At 35.0% G+C, this 24646-nt stretch overlaps 4 protein-coding genes across 4 annotated transcripts; 3 read left to right on the top strand and 1 right to left on the bottom strand.

The window, feature by feature from the left end:
• Positions 1–58: 58 nt before the first annotated feature.
• LOC113231992 (ATP synthase subunit beta, mitochondrial-like) lies at positions 59–1743 on the top strand. The gene has a single exon (XM_026466612.1). The coding sequence runs from the start codon at positions 120–122 to the stop codon at positions 1671–1673; it is 1554 nt and encodes a 517-aa protein (XP_026322397.1). The 5' UTR covers positions 59–119; the 3' UTR covers positions 1674–1743.
• An 863-nt stretch (positions 1744–2606) lies between these two features.
• LOC113231873 lies at positions 2607–8475 on the bottom strand. Its single transcript, XM_026466411.1, has 9 exons — positions 8290–8475; positions 7821–7982; positions 7019–7294; positions 6391–6559; positions 6017–6164; positions 5644–5800; positions 5270–5498; positions 4460–5182; positions 2607–4290 (listed from the first exon to the last, which is right to left on the bottom strand). Exons 1-9 carry the CDS (start codon positions 8473–8475, stop codon positions 2840–2842), a joined length of 3501 nt encoding a protein of 1166 aa, XP_026322196.1. The 3' UTR covers positions 2607–2839.
• Positions 8476–9466: 991 nt separating this feature from the next.
• LOC113231812 (NEDD8-activating enzyme E1 catalytic subunit) lies at positions 9467–13451 on the top strand. The gene is made up of 6 exons (XM_026466347.1): positions 9467–9977; positions 10131–10291; positions 10780–10948; positions 12405–12654; positions 12835–13054; positions 13237–13451. The coding sequence occupies exons 1-6, from the start codon at positions 9637–9639 to the stop codon at positions 13449–13451; spliced, it is 1356 nt and encodes a 451-aa protein (XP_026322132.1). The 5' UTR covers positions 9467–9636.
• Positions 13452–14253: 802 nt separating this feature from the next.
• Positions 14254–18333, top strand: LOC113231761 (signal peptidase complex catalytic subunit SEC11A). Its single transcript, XM_026466279.1, has 4 exons — positions 14254–14483; positions 14559–14818; positions 15463–15640; positions 17259–18333. The coding sequence occupies exons 1-4, from the start codon at positions 14436–14438 to the stop codon at positions 17307–17309; spliced, it is 537 nt and encodes a 178-aa protein (XP_026322064.1). The 5' UTR covers positions 14254–14435; the 3' UTR covers positions 17310–18333.
• The last annotated feature ends 6313 nt before the right edge of the window (positions 18334–24646 follow it).

A 24646-nucleotide genomic window follows, 5' to 3' on the forward strand; every position in this document is an offset into this window, starting at 1 on the left:
GTTTATGGTATATCACCTACGACTGTTCGGGGTCGATCGAGTGTGGTGTGGTTTAGGTTATTACATAATTTAGAAGACCTGCCGAAAATTGTTCTCCCAAGTGCACAAGATAATACAAAATGTTCGGGGCCGTAAGTAAAGTTGGTAGTGGCCTTTTAGCCGCTAAGGCAGTTGCAGAGAAGGCCCTCACGGAATGTGGCAGAGTAGTTTCTGTTACCGCCGGCAACAAGAGGGACTACGCTGCTAAGGCTGCAGCAGGCAAGGGGCAAGGTAAAGTTGTTGCTGTTATCGGTGCCGTAGTAGATGTACAGTTCGATGACAACCTGCCTCCTATCCTAAATGCGCTGGAAGTACAGAACCGCCAGCCCCGTCTGGTGTTGGAGGTCGCGCAACACTTGGGAGAGAACACCGTGCGCACAATCGCTATGGACGGTACTGAGGGCCTGGTGCGCGGTCAGCCTGTGCTTGACTCTGGGTCGCCAATTCGTATCCCCGTTGGCCCCGAGACTCTCGGCCGTATCATCAACGTTATCGGTGAGCCCATCGACGAGCGAGGCCCCATCCCGACTGACAAGACCTCTGCCATCCATGCCGAGGCCCCAGAATTCGTCGACATGAGCGTACAACAGGAGATTCTGGTCACTGGTATTAAAGTCGTGGACCTGCTGGCTCCCTATGCCAAGGGAGGTAAGATTGGTCTTTTCGGCGGCGCTGGCGTCGGGAAGACTGTATTGATTATGGAACTGATCAATAACGTCGCCAAAGCCCATGGTGGTTACTCAGTGTTCGCCGGCGTAGGTGAGCGCACCCGTGAGGGCAACGACTTGTATCATGAAATGATAGAGGGCGGCGTCATCTCCCTCAAGGACAAGACATCCAAGGTATCACTAGTGTACGGCCAGATGAATGAGCCCCCAGGCGCGCGTGCCCGAGTCGCTTTGACTGGCCTCACTGTTGCAGAGTACTTCCGTGACCAGGAGGGTCAGGATGTGCTATTGTTCATTGACAACATCTTCCGTTTCACCCAGGCTGGTTCTGAGGTATCTGCCTTGTTGGGACGTATCCCATCTGCTGTAGGTTATCAGCCCACTCTGGCCACTGACATGGGTACCATGCAGGAGCGTATCACCACCACTAAGAAGGGCTCCATCACCTCCGTACAAGCTATTTATGTGCCTGCAGATGACTTGACTGACCCTGCTCCTGCCACCACCTTTGCTCATTTGGATGCCACCACAGTGTTATCCCGTGCCATTGCTGAGCTGGGAATCTATCCTGCTGTGGACCCTCTCGACTCCACCTCTCGTATCATGGACCCCAACATCATTGGTGCCGACCATTACAATGTCGCTCGTGACGTGCAGAAGATCTTGCAGGATTACAAGTCACTTCAGGACATCATTGCTATCCTGGGTATGGATGAGTTGTCTGAGGAGGACAAGCTGACAGTTTCCCGCGCGCGTAAGATCCAGCGTTTCCTATCGCAGCCTTTCCAAGTTGCTGAGGTGTTCACAGGACATGCTGGGAAGTTGGTGCCTCTTGAAGAAACCATTAAGGGCTTCTCCCAAATTCTAACTGGTGAGTACGATCACCTTCCCGAGGTTGCGTTCTACATGGTTGGCCCCATCGAGGAGGTTGTCGCGAAGGCCGAAACTCTAGCCAAGAGCACATAATAGAGATGTCATTAATGTGAATGGATGAGAATGTAAATCGTATTTCTTAATAAATTACTAGTGGTAACTATTATTTGTTTCATTGAAATCTTCACTGTCTATTGGCGAGAAAACGGAGTAATATATATCACATACGAAACCAAATATTGTCATAACTCAAAATTGTGAAATTGAGAAAACATGAACCTAACATTGTCATAACTCAAAATTGTGGAATTGAGAAAATACAATTTTAAAATTCAAAAATAACCAAATCAAACAAATGCATATATTATATTCTCATTTATAAATGGATAATTGGCCGTTTCCTCATGCTCCTGGCCGTATTATGTACAAATAAAAATAATCACATTATTCACAATAATACAAATAATATTGTTGTAATAATATAATAAAAATGTTTACTCAATTCCACATTTTTCGAGATATATTGAAGCAAATGCTTATGAATGATCTAGATTAATATCCATTTCATGGCATAACCTTGTATCGTTTAACTATTTTTAGAAACCTCTATTTTTCAATTGGACAAGAACAATGTTCAGGCAATCCCATGCTCTAGCACCTTTCAGCTTATTTAGCTGACCATTACACATAGCTGGCATCACGTAAGGCAGTAATTAGAATTTTCATATTTTATACCAATCATGGTACTCTCATCAATCAGCTCATTTGTTCAATAAAACTTAACTAAATTAACATTTGCTTAACACTCTTTTGTTCTTTAGTTCCAAGTGTCATGATGATAGATGTTTACAATTCGTAAACATTATTAGTAATGCAAGCATTTTTTAAGAACTATAAATGTAAATTTGTTTAGAGACAAAATAAAATAAAGCATTTTAAATTGTTTTTATTTATTTCCTAACTAAATTTAAACCTACAGAGAACTGTATATACAACTACATAACTAAGTACATCAAAATAATAATCAACTTTCTTTGAACAGAAAATCATAACCCTGCTAGTCAATAACATCTAGTCAAATCACATCTAAATTGGAAACACAGAGGTAAGCTACTTAAACAAGAAAACTGAAATATACCACATAACATAATGCGAATTCATATGCATTTTATGTTGTTAATACATATTCAATTTGGCGCAAAACGTCGTAAATAAACAACAGCTTAAGTCTACCTATCAACTCATATAGCTGACACATGTTAAGATACTGTTTCAACATTTTCAGATTTGTCAGAAACACCTACACTATCCTTAACTGTAATATCACTAACCACATCAGAATTTGATGTAACTGCTTCATTGTTATCTTTTCCTGCAAGTTCGCTTTCATTACTTGCTTTATTTTCAGCACTTATTCCAATATCCATTTCACACTTCTTTTCTGCATTCTCCTGATTGGTGACAACATCAATTACACTGGTATTCACTAACACAGGTTTCTCATTTACTGTTGCAGTTGCACATGGCACCTTAGGAACTTTAACTACCATTACCTGATCAGATTGTTTATCATCACTAGAATTTTTGGTAGGATCTTTTAGTTTAATAGTTTGAAATTTTAAAGGAGCATTCACTGTTGGACCGCCATCTTTTTTCCTATTTATTGGTTTGATCACCAATATTTTAGTTTTCATTCCTGCCTTAGTAAAATCTGTAATATTTTTACTTATAATAGGATTATTTTTAATTATTTCCAAACTTTGGCGACGGAATTTAATTGGAACCACAGCTGGGATATTACCACTAGCAGTATTACATTTTAGTATGGAATTTTCAGCTGAATCACATTCACGTTCATCAGAAACAGAGTTTTGGTTACCCACACTACTTGAGGGGCCATTTTCGGATTCTTTATTAGATGACTTAACTTCATCCTCTCCGAGATCTTTAGTGTCGTTGGAAAGGGATTTAGCATCTCCGGGTGTTTTTGTAGTGTCTTTATATTCATCCTTCGGATCTTCGTCTTTGTTTTCTTTTGAGTTAATGTGATTTCCTGAAAGCTCTAAACCCTTTAAAGTTTTGGTTGCACCACTGCCATCCTTCAAATCATCAGTAACATCCTTTTTAGGCGATCCTTTGTCACCTCTTGAAAGTATTCTTGGTATCATAGGTCTGACAAATATGTTAGGTCTTGGTGCACTGTACACTACAAAACAAGATGTTTTCATTACAGCTGCTGCTTTGTCTACAGCCTTTTTAGACAAGGTAAGAAGAGCTCCACAACAGTCTTTATTAAGAACTTCGAAATTATTAGGTACTTCAACTTGGATTTTTCTTTCTTTCTTTGTTAGATTAGTTTTTGCACTTGTGACTGATACAGTTGGTTTGGTAGTATTAACTGACTGCGTAGTCTTGGTAGTTGTTATCGAAAGAGAGTCTCTATAACCTTGGGCTTCCATTTTTAATAAATTAGAAAGATCATACTCGAAATCTTCATGTTTTGGTTTGGTCCTTTTTCGTACTGGTCGGCGAGAAGCTACTGGAGGCGTGTCTTCAATTGCTTGTCTTTTTGATATTTTTTCTTCAATATCATCTATGTCGGAAGAATTTTCCTCAAACGGTTTAACGTTGGAAGAACAAGTGCCGTCACCTATGATTGATTTCAATACTTTGTCCATTGTAATTTCATCTTTCTGCTCATCACCATCATCTGAAATGAAACGAAATAATTACAGTATTTAAATTAAATACCTATTATAATTTTTTGTTATAGGCACCATTTTTCACAAGATGTACCAGCTGACCATTTGCCAGTTAGTTTTTTATTAAAAAACTTGCAACCCTTAATTGACTATGATGTTTATACATTTTATACATACCATTTACAGCATCTTTCTTCCTTTTAGCATTGTTTTTGACGTTATGCATTTTTCTCTTTCTAGGACCACTTTCTTTAATAGTGTTGCTCGAAGAACTATCATCTGACAACCGACTAGAGTCACTAGAACATCTACTTGGTCGTCGAGACTCTGGACTAGCTTCATTAGTTTCGACAGCTTCATCTGCAGTGTCAGATTCAGTCAAACATTTGCTTATAATCATGGCTTCAGTGCCATCAATGGCTTTAACAGTGCTGAAATAGAAATCCTTATCTCCTTTAAGTTTATGCACTGTTTTCACGTGTTCAGGTAGCTGTTCAAAATTGTAATGTTTAAAGTTGCAGAGTTTGCACGCGTAACGCATCCATTTGACGTGGTCCGCCATGTGGTTAAACAGATCCTTGGGACTATCAAGTGTTTTGTCACATTTTTTGCAAAGGAGTTTGTAAAATATTATGTCAGGTTGAATTCTTCGCCTAAAGGCAGCTAGGTTGCTTTTTTCGGATTGCATAGCGAAAGGAAGTCTTATAAGAGGCTGACAAGTGTCTACATGTTTAGGTTCTGAATTTTTTTCTGGCGACTCTGCACTGTCATTGGATCTTAGATCGTCATCAGCGAGATCCATAGGGACATCATCAGAGTCTTTGTCGTCATTCTCCGGAGGCTTTTCATCTTCCACCTGTGCCTTGGTAGGTGGAACATCTTCGACCGGTGCTTTGTTATCTTAAAAAGATTAAGAAATGTAATTTAGTTTTTTTAAAGTAACATGTAAAAATAGCAGTAATCATAAAAAAATTACGTTTAACATACCGAGGTTATCGACGGCCTTGATAATAGGCAAGCCAGTGATAGTAGATTTGTTGTAGTCCTTGCGGATTTGTATTTCAATCTTTTTGGCGTCGGGGCGGCGAGCAAGCGCGCGGCTGCGCGGCTGGCAGGTGTGCGTGTGCGCGGCCAACGCGGCGCGGCGCTCAAACGTGCGACCGCATCCGCCGCAGCGAGGCACTTCGCCATCGCCTTCCATGTTGTCCATCCACGCCTGTGCACAAATACACTATCTTAGACAAAAAGCTTTCGTTTCGAACAAATCTAATTAAATTTACGGGAGTAGGGACTATTAGAGCACGCTCTCATCCAACACCAAGCTCAAAGTTTGTTTATTGTAAAATTTGATAATTAGATACCTGATTTTCCTGATCTAATCTTTCTTCCTCTGTTATTTTCTGAGCTGTAGCGATCTTTATGCCCTTTCGTTTCTCATAGAACGCCGGCCGGTTATTCATTTTAAAGGCTTTTGCTTGAATAGATTCTCTTAACCTTCTGATCTGTGCTGCAGTTTTTCTGTTAAAAAAAACCAGTTGTACTATACATAATATCAATGGCTACTGATATTAGTCAGCGTAAATTTACTACACCAATAAAATATAATTTATCACTCATAGATGTAAAGATTTTGCTGTTTCAATGTTGTATGTTGGATCATTGACTATGCAATTCCAGTCTATAGGAGGTCAGATGTATATGTCAAATACTTAATTTCATTTAATTGTCTATTACCTATGCACTTTAAATAAATGCCTATAGACACTCCATGAAGTAGAGAATATTTCCAAACAGTCTGGACAAGGATACACTAGTCGGCTCTCCAGGTGCTTGTACTTCATATGAAACTTCAATGTCTTCTGGGTGGAAAATTGAAGGTCACCTGGAAGTGCAATGGTGAGGATATTAGGATAATTGACAATTGGTGAAGAAGTAAAATAAGTTTTAGGTGGTAACCCAGTGGGACAGCGTAAATATATATAAGTAGTAATGTACTGTATAAAGTACTAGGGAAAGGAAAGTGAGTAGTTTTAAAAGATAATTTACAGTCAAATTTAACTCCAAATTCAAAACTTACTATAAAAATGTAAATATAAGGAAATACTTACAAATCTTACATTTCAAGACATTAGAATCATCGTCATCATCGTCACTGATCTGTATAACACCATCATGATCCTGAGATCTGTCAAGTTCTTTTGAGCTCTCGATTACGAACTTTCCATCGCTCTGGAGAACTGCCTTGTCACAGGATAATATGGTGTCAAGTTCATTTATCTATAATAAAAATAAAAGAATTTTTACAACTTCAATAGTTCTCTTACATTTTTAAAATTCAGAATTCTACGAATAACTAAGTGTTTTATAATTTTTATCAGGCGGATGAATGACATAAAGAATATCTACAAGGGAGCTGTACTCATAGACATGCTACCACAGGCCACGATTTTCCTTTGTGACGAGTATTAATCACATAGTACATCACAAACCAAATATGGGTGAGGTCTTCTGATATTCTATGACCATGATCATGTCTCTAAAAGAATTCTATACAGCAGTCCTCACAAAAATACTTGTCATAAAAGAATATTTAAGTTGATGTAAAGGAGCTCTGAATACTTATTAATAATGTTATTTATACTACTTCAATACTCTACACTTTTGTTAATTCATAATAATCATTAAAAGTTTGTTGTTTGAATTTACCACATGTCACAGATAAAAAGTAAAACATACTTCAGTCCTCATTTTGTCACCACATTCTTCACTCTTCATATTCTGAAATACAGCAACAGAACTGCTTGGAATCTTCTGTAACACAACTTCAGGGTTTTCATTGCTGCTGTAAATTCCTTTAGTCTTTATGATCTTCTCATAAACTGCTGTTAAATCTTTAGTTAATGGTATACGGTCATTGTTATCATCCATATGATTGGATACTTCTTCCTTTTTCTCTTTCAATGACTCTTGGTAACCTTTTTCAATTCTTTGTATTTTCTTGATTTCTGTTGCCTAAAAATGCATTAAATTGAATACTATAAAATCATGTAAAGGTTCACAGTCTGTCATAGACCACTAGGAGATAGGGGAGACAATTATTATTCGTATTATGAGAATATATGGTAAAGTATTCTGGTTTCAACAACTCAACCACAGATAACTTTTTAATGGAATAGTCTTCAGGCTTTATACAACAAAGATCGGGCCACTTTTCAAATAGCCACTTCTTCATCCTATACTCTAACCCTGGACATGTACCTCCAAAAAAAGACCTAGCTGAAAGTCACATGTACGAAAATAAACAACACAACTTCTACCTAAAAATTCTGGCCCCTCAAACAAATGCCTGATTAGATATGCACATTGTATGGTATTTTTATTACACCCTATATATGTATATACATAGAACAACATAGTAATATTATTGCCATAAGATTTTTTAATAATGTAGTGCAGCAATATGCACCATTCCCAAAGAAATCATATTCAATTTAAAAATTATATATTTTCTTTAGGTATGATATTTGTAAGTACTTACTGTTGAGTTTATGCTGACAAAATGCCCATGAAGAGAAGTATTGAATTTCTCTTTACAGTAAATCCTTTTATGTGATATGAAATTTGCCAAACTTCTAAATATGTTTCGGCATACTTTGCATTCATACATCAAATCACACTCATTTGTTAGTAAATCTTTAAGCTGAAAAAGGAATTATAATTTTAGTATTAGTTTCAAACTTCTACATTAGGATTATGGTACAAGTTTACAGGTAATTTCAAGCAATTAAAATTAAAAGCAACACAAAAATCACCTTATTAATTCAGAAATATTTTAAATTCAATAAGTGAAATAACATCAAGGTCATGCACTTAATAGTCTTCATTGATACTTTCTTCCCTTTTTAGAGGTTTCCTTATTTTTTTAATACCTACTAAAAAATCTCATGTTTTTATTCCAAGTAGGTACATTTTAACTTTACACTCTATTATTATTATGTTACACTTACTTCTTCAGTAGCCAAATCAAATATCTTTCTAGCTTGGGCAAATCCTGTTATACTTGTAGGTATTGGTTTTCTGAGCACTGCAAAATCCATGTTGTCACCTTCTTCATTATTTTGGTTCACACTCTTACTTACTTTACTCTTATCTTCTTTGCCCTTAGCTTTAGGGTTAATTTTATTTCCAGCCATATTGAAACCTAATAAAAGCACAAAGATAACATAAAATAACACGATAAGTTTAACACGCAGCGACAATTTGATAAATGACACTGTAAGTAGACACTACAAATACCGACTGCCACAACATGGAATACCTCTGACCAAGCAACATGACAATGAAGTAGCAGATGGTACTCTTGTTGTCTTACGTATACACGTGAAGGTAGAAATGAATCTGATTGATATTATAGCGTAAATTATCAGCACAACAGGACAATAAATACGGTTATGCATTGTTTTTGATTCAAGCATGGTACACACACGAGATAGCAGCCTCAAGCAGTCCGTAGTCTCTCCCTCAATTTTTAACGTAGTCACATTTTGTCACGATGGACAAACATCGAGGATATGCATTTAAAACTATGCCGAAAACGTTGAAACTATTTACAGGTTTCTACTCACATGGAAATCCTTGCAACCGCTATGTTGAAAATCCCAGATTTCCGACAAATTCGCATCCATCACGCCTCCATTTTCAACAAATGAATACCAGCTATAGTACGTAACGTCGCACGTATAGTTGCAGAAAGTAACTGGTCATAAATAAAATGTAAGAACAAAAAAAATATTTACATTCATATGAATTACAGGAAAAAATGGACATTAATAAAAATTATAATTACATTTACAGATATCAGTTACTTTATGAATAATCATAAATTTAATTATTTGCGGAAAAACGGCAATAGTGGGTTTCTGACGAAAATGTCATTCTTGACATTTCGTTCAAAATCGCATTATTTTCTGTTCCATCTACACCATATGCTCATTTAAAATAAACCTGTGATGAATTATGCGTCTCTCAGTCTATCTTTTTTCATTTCACGAATTTGTAATTTCACTCTCTTTTTTCAATAATATTTTTTGCATTAAATTGTAATGGTAACATGAATAAGACTAAATTTTTATTCACGGTTGACACGGTTCTTAACTTGAGACTTTTGCTTGTGAATTTCAACCCAGTGTCTGTTTAATTGAATATGTATATAATCGATATCATACATTTAACAAATCGCCTGTTCATCGCCTACTAAACAAACCACATATTAGAAAGATATAGTAGACCAAACTACAGCGTGGTAGTTACCGGCAGATTTCTAATACGATTATTTATTGCAAAATTTTTGTACAATGTCTGCTGCCGGCGAAAACCATACACCAGATAACCAGCAGCGACGATGGCAGCATATAAGGAAGGTCTTGGAACGTTCGGGTCCCTTCTGTCACCCTGACTTTGAACCGTCTCCCGTAGTATTGGACTTCCTCATGAAATGCTGCAAAGTTTTAATTGTTGGTGCCGGAGGTCTTGGCTGCGAACTTCTCAAAAACCTCGCTCTGATGGGTTTTACAAAAATTCATGTGGTCGACATGGATACTATAGAACTTTCCAATTTAAATCGTCAGTTTTTATTTCGGAAAAGTGATATTGGTTCTTCTAAAGCTAAATGCGCTGTTGAATTTGTTAATAAGAGGTAAGTTTATTTAAGTTTTGATGAAATACACCGTACATGTGCATTTGAATATTATCCCCTGATAAGTAATACAATATGTGTCTGTATTCCACAGCTGTGCACTGGAATTTGCTCAAGATATATTACCAAAATTCTAATTTTGCTTCTTTTTAGGGTGCCAGGCTGTGAAGCTGTAGCACATCACTGTACCATCCAGGACTTAGACGAAGGGTTCTATAACCAATTTCACATTATTGTATGTGGACTTGACTCCATCATTGCCAGACGCTGGCTAAATGGGATGCTTAATTCTATGTTGCAGTATAATGATGATGGTAACAATTATATTATGTAATAAATAGATATGACAACAATCATACCAATTCATTAGGTATGCAGGACACACAAGAGATCTCTCTATTGAGGAAGTTACTTATAGGGTTTTCTAGATATGACATTGGCAAAATTCTACAAGAGAAACCAGAAACTTTAAAAAAAGAATAGAAAGTACCTCCTAATATAAATGTTAGACCAAACTAAAAGTTTTTCTAAAATTGTTTTGACTTGAAAGTAAATCTAGGTAATTTTGTCGTACTCATATTGCTTAATTACTAAGCCAAGAAGATCTACAAATACTTACCACTATATTAATAATATTAGGAAAACTGGTTTTTGTCACTTCAGAATAATTTTGTTTAGGTGATATGCTCTGAACTATTAAGGTAAGAAATTAGCACATTGAAATGTTTAATAATTGACATGTGGTAGAGATATTACAGCACAATAAATAAGAACATAATCATGTAAATTTTTTTAATTTCAGGAAGCTTGGACCAAAGCAGTGTGATACCTTTTGTAGATGGAGGTACAGAGGGTTTCAAAGGCAATGCCAGAGTGATCCTGCCTGGTATGCTTGCTTGCATTGAATGTACCTTGGATTTGTACCCTCCACAGAAGACATACCCTCTTTGCACTATTGCTAATACTCCTAGGTAAAATTGTCATAACAATTATACAAACTGTATTTCAATGAATAATGCAGTCTCATATTTAAGGAAAAACATTCTGGTAGATGATTTCGAGGCTATTACAACTTACCTCGCATTGACCTATTAACAAATGGATGTCGGGTTCGCGCTAAAAAGTGTCCGCACCTATAGGGCGTTAAAATCGCATACAGAGCGTCAATCGCGCAGCAGTCCTCGTTTGTTCGACCTACAGCGTGGTTGTCAATTATGCAGTACTATACATAATAATAAATTGCAAAAATTACTGCGGTAAAGTGTATAAACAGGATTTTGTATCATATTTTCACTAAACAAATATATTGTGTTACAATAGTTATCATTTAAAAGTGTTATTTTGTACAGTTGTATAGTATTTAATTTATATACAAATTAATCGTAAATATAAATTACAAAAGCAAACAAAATAATTAGATTGCTAACTGCCCTTTTTCTACACATTGCATGCGCAAAAGATTTCAAGAAGAAGTTCAATTTCAAGAAGCGTATATAAACATCTTGGTCATTTTCAATTGTTCGAACCATAAGCGATTGAAATATTTCGAACAAAGAAACTATAGTCGTGTTGATTTTAATCTTATTTTTAAAATGACTTTATTAAACGTTAGCAATAACTAACAAAACATTGTTGTACTCGTTTTACGGCTAGGGATTACCTATCAGAAGTCAGAAAATACATTTCCTCGAAATAACGTTAGCTCGAATTTTCATAATGTCAAATGTATTTTTTTACGAATATTACAAAACAAAAGCTATTTTTGGCTTTGTGAGAAGCATCAAAATTACTTGAAAGCGTAACGGTTTTATTATAAATCCGTTTTCGGAATTACGGATATTTGAGTTTACGCTTAGTTGGAATATTGGTACATTTCTTATAGTACATGCTTGTTTGCACATTTGTAGTAATATTTGTTTGTATGTATCTGCCCAACTCTTTATTATTTCTTTAAGTGAATTTGTACAAGATTCGACATAATAATATACATATAAATTAATTAACATTTAGGAGAAAGGCTACTCCGTTACTCTTGTGTTCAAGTAATTTTCAGTTGAAGCTAAATATGGTGCATTTTGTTAAGTTTCCAGTTGAAGCTGAATATGGTGTTCTTGGGCCCTTAAATTGTTGCAAGCAAAATAGCAGTACTGCAATGACGTTACAATTTAAATTAAATGTTTTAGTTTTTTATATTTCATTACATGTCACTACATTTATATAGGGTAAGTTCGGACATTTTTTCGTGGTTTTTGTATTAGACCCGATGTCCATTTGTTGGTAGGTCAATGCTACCTAGTGTTTATTTTCAATTCCTTTACAGTCATATGTTTGCTGATGTGGATAGTTCTTATTGTCACTTCATTGTGGATGATATTCTTTTATTTCTTTAAAAGGTTTGAAAACAGGAATTATAGTTATGTATTTTAGACTTCCAGAACATTGCATAGAATATGTAAAAGTTATACAATGGGCCAAAGAAAATCCGTGGGGTCCTGCAACAACAATTGACGGAGATGACCCCCAACATGTTGCATGGGTATTGGAAAAAGCTCAAGAACGAGCTTTGAAACATGGGATCACATCGGTTACATATAGACTGACTCAAGGTGTTCTGAAAAACATTATTCCAGCTGTAGCTAGCACTAATGCAGCTGTAGCTGCTGCCTGTGCTACTGAGGTTTGTTTAAAGTGAATTCTAAATCTTTACTTTTAATAAAACTTTAAATTAATAATTAAAAATCTCAACAAATTATTAACTTAATATATTATATTGATTATCTTTCAAAAAAAATTTGATGTTCCAGCCATTTTGAGTTGGTAGTGTATATCATATTATGACAGCTTCATTTGCTTATAGGTATTTAAAATAGCATCCTCATGCTGTGCGAATATGACTAACTACATGGTATTAAACATGGCTGATGGAGTCTATACATACACCTTTAATGCAGAGAGGAGGACAGACTGCTTGGCTTGTAGCAATTCTAAGCGCGTGATGGAAGTAGAACCTTCTGCTACATTGCAGGCAATTTATGATAATCTTTGTGGTGGCCAGGACTATTTGATGAAGAGTCCAGGTTTGTGTACACATAGTTTGTAAACCCTTGAGTTTCATTCAAGCACCTACGTGTGAGCTTATTTTGAGCGTAAGAGATATTGAGAGCATTTGTAATTGTTTTCAAAGAATAATAATAACTGATTTTGTTATGTGAAGGGTTTAAGCTCTCATCCTCATCATTCATGTACAAAATTGTTACAGGAATAGCAACAATTATTAACGGTCGTAACAAAACCTTGTACATGCCTTCAATCAAGAGTATTGAAGAAAAGACAAGAGATAATTTGAAAAAGAAGATAACTGAACTTGGCTTGTACGACGGCGCTGATATTTTAGTTGCTGACGTCACTACACCTAGTACCATTACAATAAAACTAAAGTTTACCGAGAATATGGATGTTGAAATGCCTCGATAGACGGTTTGCAAGATTTGTGTTTATTATTAATAATAAATGACAATTCTGAATAGAATCGTGTAATTGTAGAAATATAACCTTTTCAAAATTAGTTATGTATTTTTATTTACTTCTTACAGTCATATAGTAATCAATGCATTAGTTCATAACAGTACATCGTAATAGCAACAGACGAATATAATCAATTAGTTCAAATATAATCAATTTACAAATTACATCGTGTGTGAAGACAGAAACCAATGTTAATACAGTATTGCAATATGCGAAGTCTCTATTGTATATTACTTCTGTTTGTAGGTCTCGTAAAAATATATATACAAATGTTTCTAATTAAATTGCAGTTTTTGAAGAATGGTGATTCAAAGTCAATTCAGAATGAGCTAAATTTTATTGTGAATAACACATCGAGCAATTCATCGATTAAAATATTGTTACGTGATTGACATGATGTTGCGCCCGGTAAATATCTTCCTGATTAATTAGGTGGTTTTTGAGATAAGTCGCTATTTTAGAAAGCTATCGATATATAAAATAGCAATCTTCATTTTGATTTTGATCACTTGCAGCCATCATAGTCATAGAATGTAAAATATTATTAAAAAAATAACTATAAAACGAACGTTCTTTTAACGTCGTTACATTGGCGACACTTCATAACTGTCAATATTTTTTTTTAAGTGTGGCTTGTACACGTTTCTACTGCAGTGAACATACTTGTTAATTTAAAGTTAAACATTGATTATATGATTAAAATTTGTTTTTCATAATTTTGATGACTTTTTTTCGCGGTGTCGTTGTTATTTTCCGGTACAAGTGATTAAATATTAATAAAATAAATATTGAGACATTGTGTACGTGTAGATAACACTTGTCATTGGCGCTTGTCTGACGTGGTGGTCTGACCGATTCGTCGACAACACGGGAAGGATAACCAAAAATCTAGTGAAATATTTCTCAAATTTGTAAAGTAAATAATAAATAAAAATGTTGGACAGTTTATTCGACGATGTCAAGCGCATGAACAAGCGGCAGGTAAAATTTTGTTGTTCGAGTGATGACGTGCAAAGTGTACCGGTTCTTTTTTAACGATTGTGCATTGATTTTCAGTTTATCTACCAAGTTTTAAGTTTTGGTATGATAGTGTCGTCAGCGCTAATGATATGGAAAGGCCTCATGGTGGTTACGGGGAGTGAGAGTCCGATAGTGGTGGTACTCTCGGGCAGTATGGAGCCCGCATTCCATAGAGGAGATCTGTTGTTTTTAACGAATTATCCTGAGGAGCCCGTCCGCGTCGGAGAGATCGTTGTCTTCAAAGTCGAAGGGCGAGACATTCCCATCGTTCACAGAGTTCTGAAACTTCATGAAAAGTAAGTTTAATAATAATTCTTCACTACTCCTCAAATAAAACGGCGCAAATATTTTTTTTCTCACCCATTTGATATGAAATTCGAGTGTTTGGATTCGACGAAAATGATGAGTTGGATAGTCTTCATTCAAAATATGAGAAATGGTGCCAAATTTTTGTTTTATTGTTATAATTGTGTACTTGAAATTATTGGTAACATTTTCTTGAATTAGAACACATATTTTGTTATTTTGTATGTAGTCTTCTTAAAGTACGCTATGTAACAAATTTACACAAAGGTTCTGTTTCTGGTTTGACAGTATTGGTTTTTATTCATTGAGTCGCAAATATATATATGTTGAAATTTCGCTTTTGTGGCTGTCACAATGGCGTATTTACAGAGCTGCCCATTTACATAAACTCACAAAACTACGCATTTATAGGTTCTTTGTTATGAATTTGTTGAATTTTGGTTGAAACATATTATTGATTCAAAATATAATGTTCCATTTTTGTCTTTATGTAAATAGAAATTGTACAATTTGAAAGAGCGCAATATCACTGTCCCATTCTGAGAATTTATGGCCGAGTCTGCAGCAAGAAAATAATCTTTCTATAGCTAAAACAGTTAGGTTACATTATCATGGTTATTTTCTTAATTTTCAGGAACAATGGAACAGTGAAATTCTTAACCAAGGGTGATAACAATAGTGTGGATGACCGAGGTTTATACGCACAAGGACAACTGTGGCTCACTAAAAAGGATGTAGTTGGTCGTGCTAGAGGCTTTTTACCTTATGTTGGAATGGTTACAATTTATATGAATGAGTACCCTAAGTTTAAGGTTTGTAGAATATTATCATTACTTTTTTAAGTGCAACATACTTTACAACAAAATCGAAGCAGGTTAAATACCTGCATAAAAAAATATAATAAGTTATATATTAAAGATTCTTTGTGCATAAGTTAGATATTAAAGATTCTTGTCAGTCTTTACAAAACTGAGATTTTTATATTCAATGGTGTGTCTTGTGATCATCATATGATATTATGCTCTCTGTATAAGTATCAATTTAAATCCTTGTATACTTGTAATTTTTACTGTTATGTACACTTTGACTAATAAGAAATTTCCTCTTGTGGTACTAAAAAAAGCAATAGCCAACTCCAACTACCTAATTGCACATGTTAATATACACAGATTTATTAGTTCTTTTTTAAATTCAATTAGATATAACATAAAAATGTAGACATCAATATTTTTTTATGATCTGAAAAAGCATTTTAAGAAGTACTGATAAAGCTTCTAGTGCTTCATTATTATGTAACTATGGCTTTTAAGGGTACCAAAACAAAGGAAAACCAACAATCAGAGTACTTACTTTTCAATAGTCAACTTCATTGTTCATTTGACATAGAAAGATTGTTATCGACAATGTTAATGTTACACTTCGTAATGCTTTATTAGTGATTAAGTTCTACTTTTGGCAGAGACTACTAAGTGTTTAAAATCCCAATGTGGTGGTGAATTTCAAAATTAGGTTTTAAGCATAAGCATTATTACTATTTTAGTATATTACCGAGGCAGTATTATAATTGAGGAGCTTAAGCAAAAAAACTGATAAATTTTGATTCTAATTTTGTCTATTCTCATGGACTCTCAGATTCGTACATTTGAAACATATTCTTAAGGTGGATTTAGCTGTTGCTGTTTAGGATGTAGGATAAATTAGCCATAGAAAAATACAAAAAGCATCATTTGGCATTATAAAAAATGGGTAAGTCTTAATTAATATTTGTTCTGATGCTTCTCAATTGTACCATTGGTAGCCTAGTTGAAAGCATGCTTGCCCTTAAGCAGCATACCAAACACAGGACCTCTATACTGTCTAGTTTTATGAAATCACAGGCAGTTTACTAATTATCACTTGAACAACATGAAAGCTGAGAAGCAGTGAAGAAAGTTCAAGAAACTCTTGAAAGAAATGTGAAGTCCTACTTTCATTGAGCTTACTTGATTATGGCTCCTTTTAGAGAAGACACAAGCCCAGTTATGGATGTATATGGCTTGTTATAGATTATCAAAATTAGTACTGTTACTTGAATAAGAAGTAGATTTTTACCCTTAAGTATAATTTTTAACACTATCGCAAACCTATTCTGCCACCGTTAGTTGAAAGAGTGCTTGTGATAAAAATTCAAAACCGCGAAAATAATGTTTAAATGAAATGAAATTTAGAAATGTCTACTTTTGCGAAAATTTTATGTAGTTTCCGCATTAGTAGTCCTTAATCCACATAGGAAAAAATAAACATAGTGACAGATCGGCCTTTTTTTACTGATCACTCATAAAAAAATGTCGCATGCGCCCCGCATGGTTTCACCTAACGGTGGCAGTGTTTGAGTACAAACTTGTGACTAATTTTCCATATCATTAACTTTTCATTGTTTTTTTGTTTCAGTTTGCAGTGTTAGCATGCCTAGCAATTTACGTTTTAGTACACAGAGAGTAATGGATCTGAGATGTTGCAGAAGCAAGCTGAGGAGTGAATATGGCACTATGGATGTATTTAATTTTATGAATAAATGAAGTTCTCTCTTCTAGCATTCCTTATACTTTCGAAAAAAATGTTATTTGTCACAACCAATAGTAAAAACTACATGTTACTCTTTTAACTGTTTACAGATTTTTAAGTTTCAATTCTGGAAGATAGATTTTTTTTATAACGTTCATCTGTACGATATAATTATAGGCAATTATCTTAAACACGGTATGATCTAGAAATTGCCGCGTCCTGCAACAGAATATTGTTAATTTTAATATTCGCTCCGTGCACAACGTGAACGCGTCTGATTCGAAGTTTTGAGGGCTCTGATATTTCTGTAACAAACATTGTGAAGATAATCACGGAATTATTTGACTGTACAGCACCAACAACGACATGCATGTTGAAGATTGCAACGTGATATCGGGAACTGGAAACTAAAGTTAGTTTCCATTCGTTAGGGTGTCCAGTTCGCATTCAAGATGCGAGTGAGATTAGTGTCAATCATGTAAGTTTGCATTTATGTATTTTTTATACATATATTATGCAAGTTGTACTAAACGTACGTAAACATAGTTGCCCTTTTTGGTGCTGTGAGAAGTGCGATCAATTTTGTTATCTTAGAGCCAGACATACTTATCGAAGGCTATTGACGATTTGTCCCAACATACAACTAAAATAATGTTTATAGCGTGAAACTACCGCCGATGGCCGTCGACGAGTATACCTTGACCGTTAATCTTGTGTGCACGAGGCCAATTGTAATCAAACTGTTTAAATAATTACTACAACCGCTTATTTGAATGTCAGTAGTTTAAAAGTGCTATTACCTCATTGTGTTGAACATTTCTAATTTTATTAATAGTTAGTTTAGCTCGGAAACTAGAAACATTTAAAAAAATATTGAAATAAAATTATTTTTTAATGTGCATCTTTTCATTTAGGAAGCACAACCACAAAATCTCGCGTACGTTATTACTGGTAGAGTTAAAGTTTACCAGTACTCGTGCGGCAATTTTGCAGAAATTCAAGGTGTTTAAGAACTAAACTCTACATTATATTATTATTATGTGAAACGAGTAGCGTTTTATTTTAACGTTTTGTATATCTAATAAAACATCGTGTATCGAACAAAACAATCTGCTTCTTCTAAAACTTTTAACATATTTACGTTGCCGTTATAACTGTCTATATATGAATATATATCCTGTTTAAAGTTTCACTGTTTTTTATCAGTTGAATTATCTTTCCGCTATTGCCTATTAAAACTTGTTTGTTTCGGAACTGGGTTAGTTATACCCTATTCATGCGTGTTTGTGTTTTTCCTAAACACGTCACGAGAAGGCTATTAATAAGGCGTGAATAGATCTCATTAATGTAATCTCATATGAAGGGAGAAATTCAAGTTTCCCAGAGCTAGTAAGAAATGTAAATATGGAAGACGTGGATTTCGTTGTATTAAGTGCAATATAGGTTTGCACATAGAGAAACTAAAGTTACATTTTCACCAAAAGGATAAATGAATTAAATATTCTTTATTGCACATTAAAAATTACAATGACAACATAGAATAGTAATAATATAAGTGTCACAGAGTAAGATAATGTGCAATAGGCGGCTTTGTGCTAAATATAATTTCTTCCAGGCAATCTTAGGGTAATAATAGTTGGAATGGGGGTTACAAATAAATACACTACTTATCAATAAAATAAATATATAAACAATAATATCAAACATTGTTAGACTAAATACTATATAATATATTTAATATAATAAATTTCTCTTGATTCTGGGAGAGAATTCCATAGCCGGATAGCAGATAAACGAGTTGGAGCAAATATCAAACGCATGTTTAGTATGAATGTATCAGAGGAGCGAAGAGGACGGTAGAGTGTAGAAGACTGAAAAATAAAACGTTCTTTAAGGTAGTAGTAGTAGGCGTAAAGGAATAGAATAAAGTAGAGTAAAAAGGGAAAGTGTGTGAAGCCAGTGGATTTTTGTGCAGGCATTTAAGTTATGCGCGAAACTGAGAAACATGGTCAAACTTACGAAGTTCGAAAATAAATCTTACACACATTTTATTCTAATGCACACTTACATTAGAATAAAAAAAAACATATTTTGGAGGCGTTCCAATTTATTAACCAGGGTGACTGTCGAATCCGGATAATAATCAGCTGCATAGTCCAAAATTGGATGTAGAATGCTCTGAGATAGCGATTTACAATGTTACAATGTGAAGTACGGTCTACGGAGCTTTTTCCGGTCTTGATTTTTGTATCTAAATAATGTGATGTTTTTTGTCATTCCAAGTGACTGGACGAAAAAGCCGTGCGCCTGGAGTTGAGAGATACAAACTGAAATGGCTTTGGTTGATTCAGCAACAGGGAAAGTGTTGATCACTTTGGAAAAAATATTAAGTAAATCTGAGGATATACACTAGTCTGCGGTGTGAAAACACGATTCCTTAAAATTTTACAAGAAAACCGCTATATTAAATACGTACCTACTGCACATAATACCAATGATTTTTTAATATCAACTGAACTAAATAGAACACGTATAGTATACGATACACATTTTTCAAGTGTTTATGTTTGTTACAAAAATAAGTTCTCAAATAAAGCCAGTGCCTCTGCCGCTCGACCCGCGCAATAGAACCAATTAAGTATGGGAAATATTTGGATTCCAGCCGAGGCAGTATCTATTCTTAACTGACACTTCTATCCATAACCGTTGCAGTACCACTCAGAGCTATAGAGCGCAAAGATCAGAGATACTGCCACTACGCCGTACCCTCAAGTTTGAGAAGTCTCATGTGCCTGTAATTCCACCAGCACCCTTCAAAGGTAACTAAGGTAACTAGAATAGAATAGAATAGAATTAGGTTAGATTAGATTAGATTATAGAATAGAATTAACAACAAATGGGTCTGTGGTTCAGCTACTTACTAGAGCCCTCTTTGATGTTCAGCCTTAGGCCGTAATGGTCAAGAACACATAAATGAATTTATTTATTTATTTATTTTATTTAACATAGTTTAAAGTAACAATTTTACACAATAAAAACTATGATCCCCACACTAGGCTACGCCTGTCTCGTGGGAACCAAAACAATTATAAAATTACCAAAATCGACTGCGGCTTAGTAGTAAAACAAAATAATAATTCACAAAAAAAAAGGGTAAATAACATAGGTAAGTGCTTATATAACGAAATTAATACATTAATAAGAGGTTGATTTTACTTTATCATTCTTAAGTTACTTAAGTTTTAAACATTTTATAGCAAGCAATTTACGCTGCATGTGTGTGTGTTAATGTATGTATGTGTTAATGTATGTGTGTTTGTATATATGGGTGGGTGTTTATATGTGTATGAATGAAAGTTGTTTTTTTTTTTTTTTTTTTCTTTACGATAACACGCGTAGGATCGTTTCAGACTGCTCATAGTCCCATGATAACAAAAAAGCCTGGATTTTCTTTTTTGCTTCCAAAACGCTACATAGCCGTATGTTACATTTATTTGCCAGTATGTTGTAGATGCGAGGAAAAAGGAACATTTGAAAACGCTGCGCAAAACGGGTACATACAGCAACTGTAGAGATCTTGAAAATTCTCTTCTTCAGCAGATCAGTATATGACGGCATATTTAGCGTCTTCTGGTGCGTATAAAGGGTAGCTCTCAATAAATATAACCTACGAACACTAAGAACTTGCGCCTCTTTGTATAGGTCTACTGTAGGGTATCGACGTGGCTTACGCAAGGACACCTTTAAAACAGCTCTTTGAGCTCGTTCCAAAGCCAACAGAGACGTGCTAGCGCTACCTCCCCATGCAAGAATGCAATAGTTTAAAATCGATTGGCATAATGCAAGATATATAGTTTTCAACAGTTGTCCGTTTGTAGCCTCTCTTAACAATTTCATTGTGTAAATAAGCTTGCGTACCCTACCGGCTGTCAATCCAATGTGTTTTTTGAAGTTAAGGTTTTCGTCTAGTATTACCCCTAAATACCTAAGACAATCGGTTCTTCGTATACTTTTACAGCTACACATAGGGTCTGAAGCCACACATTCTTTGGTGTGAAGTTTTAAATACGACATTCTAGATGGAGGACTGGTGATAGAGGTTTTATGAAAATTTAAGAAATGTGTTTTTTCTACATTCAGCGTAAGAAGATTTCGATTTTACCATGTAGTAGTCTCACGCATAAATCACGAATAAATCTGGGCAATTCAAAATATACCTGTATCAATCGTTTATGTTCATATGATCTATATAAATAAACAACAACATTTAGGTATTTACTTACTAACAGACAATACGTACGTACTTGGGTACGTATTTTATTTCATTCACCATCATGATTATTAGCTTCGTATACTGAGCGGTCGGAATGTCTAGTCGTTAATTTATTATTCATGTCTAAAATATGTGTGGTTTAAAACGGTATGTCGTCAAATTACTATGCTCGAATGATCATTAACTGTAATGGAACTATAGCCAGCTGGCCTTTACTTATTGTAACCTTTTTTAGTTACAATTTACGACTTCTGAGATTTGGGAATACTGGAATGAAATAAATTCGTTTATACATTCAGTCACCTTGATGTTTAAAATGAAATATCGGGAGCCTAGTTCAATTTACATTGCAGCGGAAGGGAGAGCTAGTAGATGATGAGCTAGACATCTTCCGGTCCCTCCGGCCGCGTAGGAATTTGGGAACTGGAGAGATGCCGTTCATTCGGCGTCGGGAAGTGAGCGTGGCTTACAGCTCCGCCACCAATGAGGAGATTTGGTAGTCGGCTTAGAGTCCGCACGGGCACTATCATATTCCTTTCCGTATAACCAAGAGGTTGATAGGGAGGGGCACTATAAACAAAACTTATGTAGAAAGATATGGGACTGCCGCGGAAGGGAATGAAAGTGATGTTTTGTGACCATATAGCATAATGAAATTTATTTTTGATTTTCTTTTTAATTTTAAAGAAGTTCATTTTGATTTTTAAATAGTATATTTAACTGTCATCTGTTCCAAGTTAAGAAGAGTTCTAAATTAAATTAGTATTAAGTATCATTCATGGTTTCAGAACTATTATTGCTTCAAAATAAATAAATAAACTTGACAAGTTAGACAACGCACAAACTATCTAGTTTACCTACTGTATCACATATCTATGTGATACAGTAGTTGCAGGAATTGCGAATTTGCTTCAATAAATAAATATTAGACAACATCACATAAATAGGAGCAACGTATGTGGTGTTGTTTAATAAGCGTATTTTATCACATGGTACGTTGTTTTGATCCCAAAGTAAGTAATTAAATCACTTGTTAGAAGTGAGATTATAGACATCGGAAACAAGTACAGTACCATAAACACTCAGCCCTGAAACAATATACAAAAGTTAGTTTTTCTACGTCGACCCGGCCGGGGATCGAACCCGCGACCTGAAAGATGGCGCATGAAAACCGGTGTGCATAAAACCGGTGTTGCTTCCATTCCTTTCCGCGACAATGTAAATTGAGCCTCACCGTCTATCGCGAAAGTCAGCCTGATTTTCAGAGCGAAATGTCAGGGGCCTAGCTAGCACTCTATCTTGAAAATCAATCTGACCTGATTTGAAATGTCTTGTAAAATTTCGGAACCCGCTTGCATGAGCCATTTTCCACCATCCACCTGAAAGTATATTTATTCCTTGCAGTAGAATAGTGGGGAACGGGAATCCACAAAGTCTTGGAACTCATTTTCTACTGTTTCACGGAAACTAAGTGGTTTTCCTTGTAGATATTTATCTAAATTACGGAAAAAAATTATAATCGGAGCCAAGTCACGTAAATATAAAGGATGGCGAAGAGACATCTATTTGCAACCCGTGTAAGGTGGAGATGGTTTGTTCAACAGTTTGATGTGTCGTTACCCACGGTTGTTTATTTGCGAGTCTTGGCATCATTTCTTTACAATACCAGTTGTATTAGATCTAAGGAACTTAAGGTGAATTGTTTCACGACTTGATCACTCAATTAATCAACAATTTTCTGTTAGGAAATTTTTTGGATACCTATAGTGCGGGCTATCTATAGCAACTACGGTTCATACAACATCTTCATCGCTGTGTTAAAACATTAAGACATGGTAAGCTTTAATCGCTGGTACTAATTAGGACAATTCGTATAGTACCCATTTGTATAATTTTTTATTTTGTTATGCTTCTTTTGTTTATCTGTTCTGGTAATCCATGAGGCTTATTTGGTAGATTAAACTTTTCCCAGCGAAATCGTGCAAAACTAAAAGGTAAAGTGTGTTCGTTATTCTGAATATGCTTCATAAACTTCTTTAACGTTTAGAGTCGTGTCTTAACATTTACATAACATCAAAATATTTAATTTAGAAATCTTATGATTTTATTTCAATGAAATTTACATTAAAATCACTTTATTTCATTTGAAACTAACCAAAACTAACGGTCATTTCATATTTATTCGCCAGAATTATACGAATTAAACGGCTATTATTTGATATTTCTTCTTCAATGTTTGTGAGCGATACGCTTGTTTCTTTTCCGAAAGGTTCCTTTGGTAGTTCTTTATTAGTATCGACAACTCTAGCGTGAGGCACCTTCTCTTTTATATGATGAATGTAAGTAGGTACCCAATCCTGACGTATTTCTCGCTTTCTTTTCAAAATTCCTACAATTACAGTACGGAAAAGACGTAAGGTTCCATTTCGGTGGGAAAATATTAAAGTCTGTAAGTTAAGTATAAACTAGTTTTGCCCGTGATTATGATTGTAGCGCCATAAATTCTAGGTACAATTTACTTCAGTTGTATTTAGACGTTTATTGGTATCTCATAACATGAAATACAAATAAACGTAGAGCATAAATCGAGAGCATAAATCAGGCAAACTAAAGACGAGCCTAATGTTAAATTCAGTAACATAATTTTCTCGTAATTCGTGGCAGAGGGCAGTCTGGCAGACGTCAATATTGGTGAAAACCACCATTAATCTAACTCCTACCGAATAATTTATACCCTAACGCCTTCCAGTGGTCCGTAGGTATACCGAGGAATATTTAATACGTTCTTGACCCTTCACGGGAAATTAGGGAATGGGGAAGAACTCAAAGGCTAAGTGGGTAATCCTACAGGAAGCAAGGTCGACGTAATAAAGAGAATCAATTTAATTTGTGGATCAGAGTTAACGTTCGTAATTTAAAACTATAGTTTCGTTGTGTTACGTACCTATGAAGGTACTCAATAATCAATTATATTCAACCTGCCTTCAATTTAATACCTACT

Source organism: Hyposmocoma kahamanoa, unplaced genomic scaffold (genome assembly GCF_003589595.1).
Source record: "Hyposmocoma kahamanoa isolate Upper Pololo Valley unplaced genomic scaffold, ASM358959v1 66, whole genome shotgun sequence".
NCBI classification, from domain to species: domain Eukaryota; kingdom Metazoa; phylum Arthropoda; class Insecta; order Lepidoptera; family Cosmopterigidae; genus Hyposmocoma; species Hyposmocoma kahamanoa.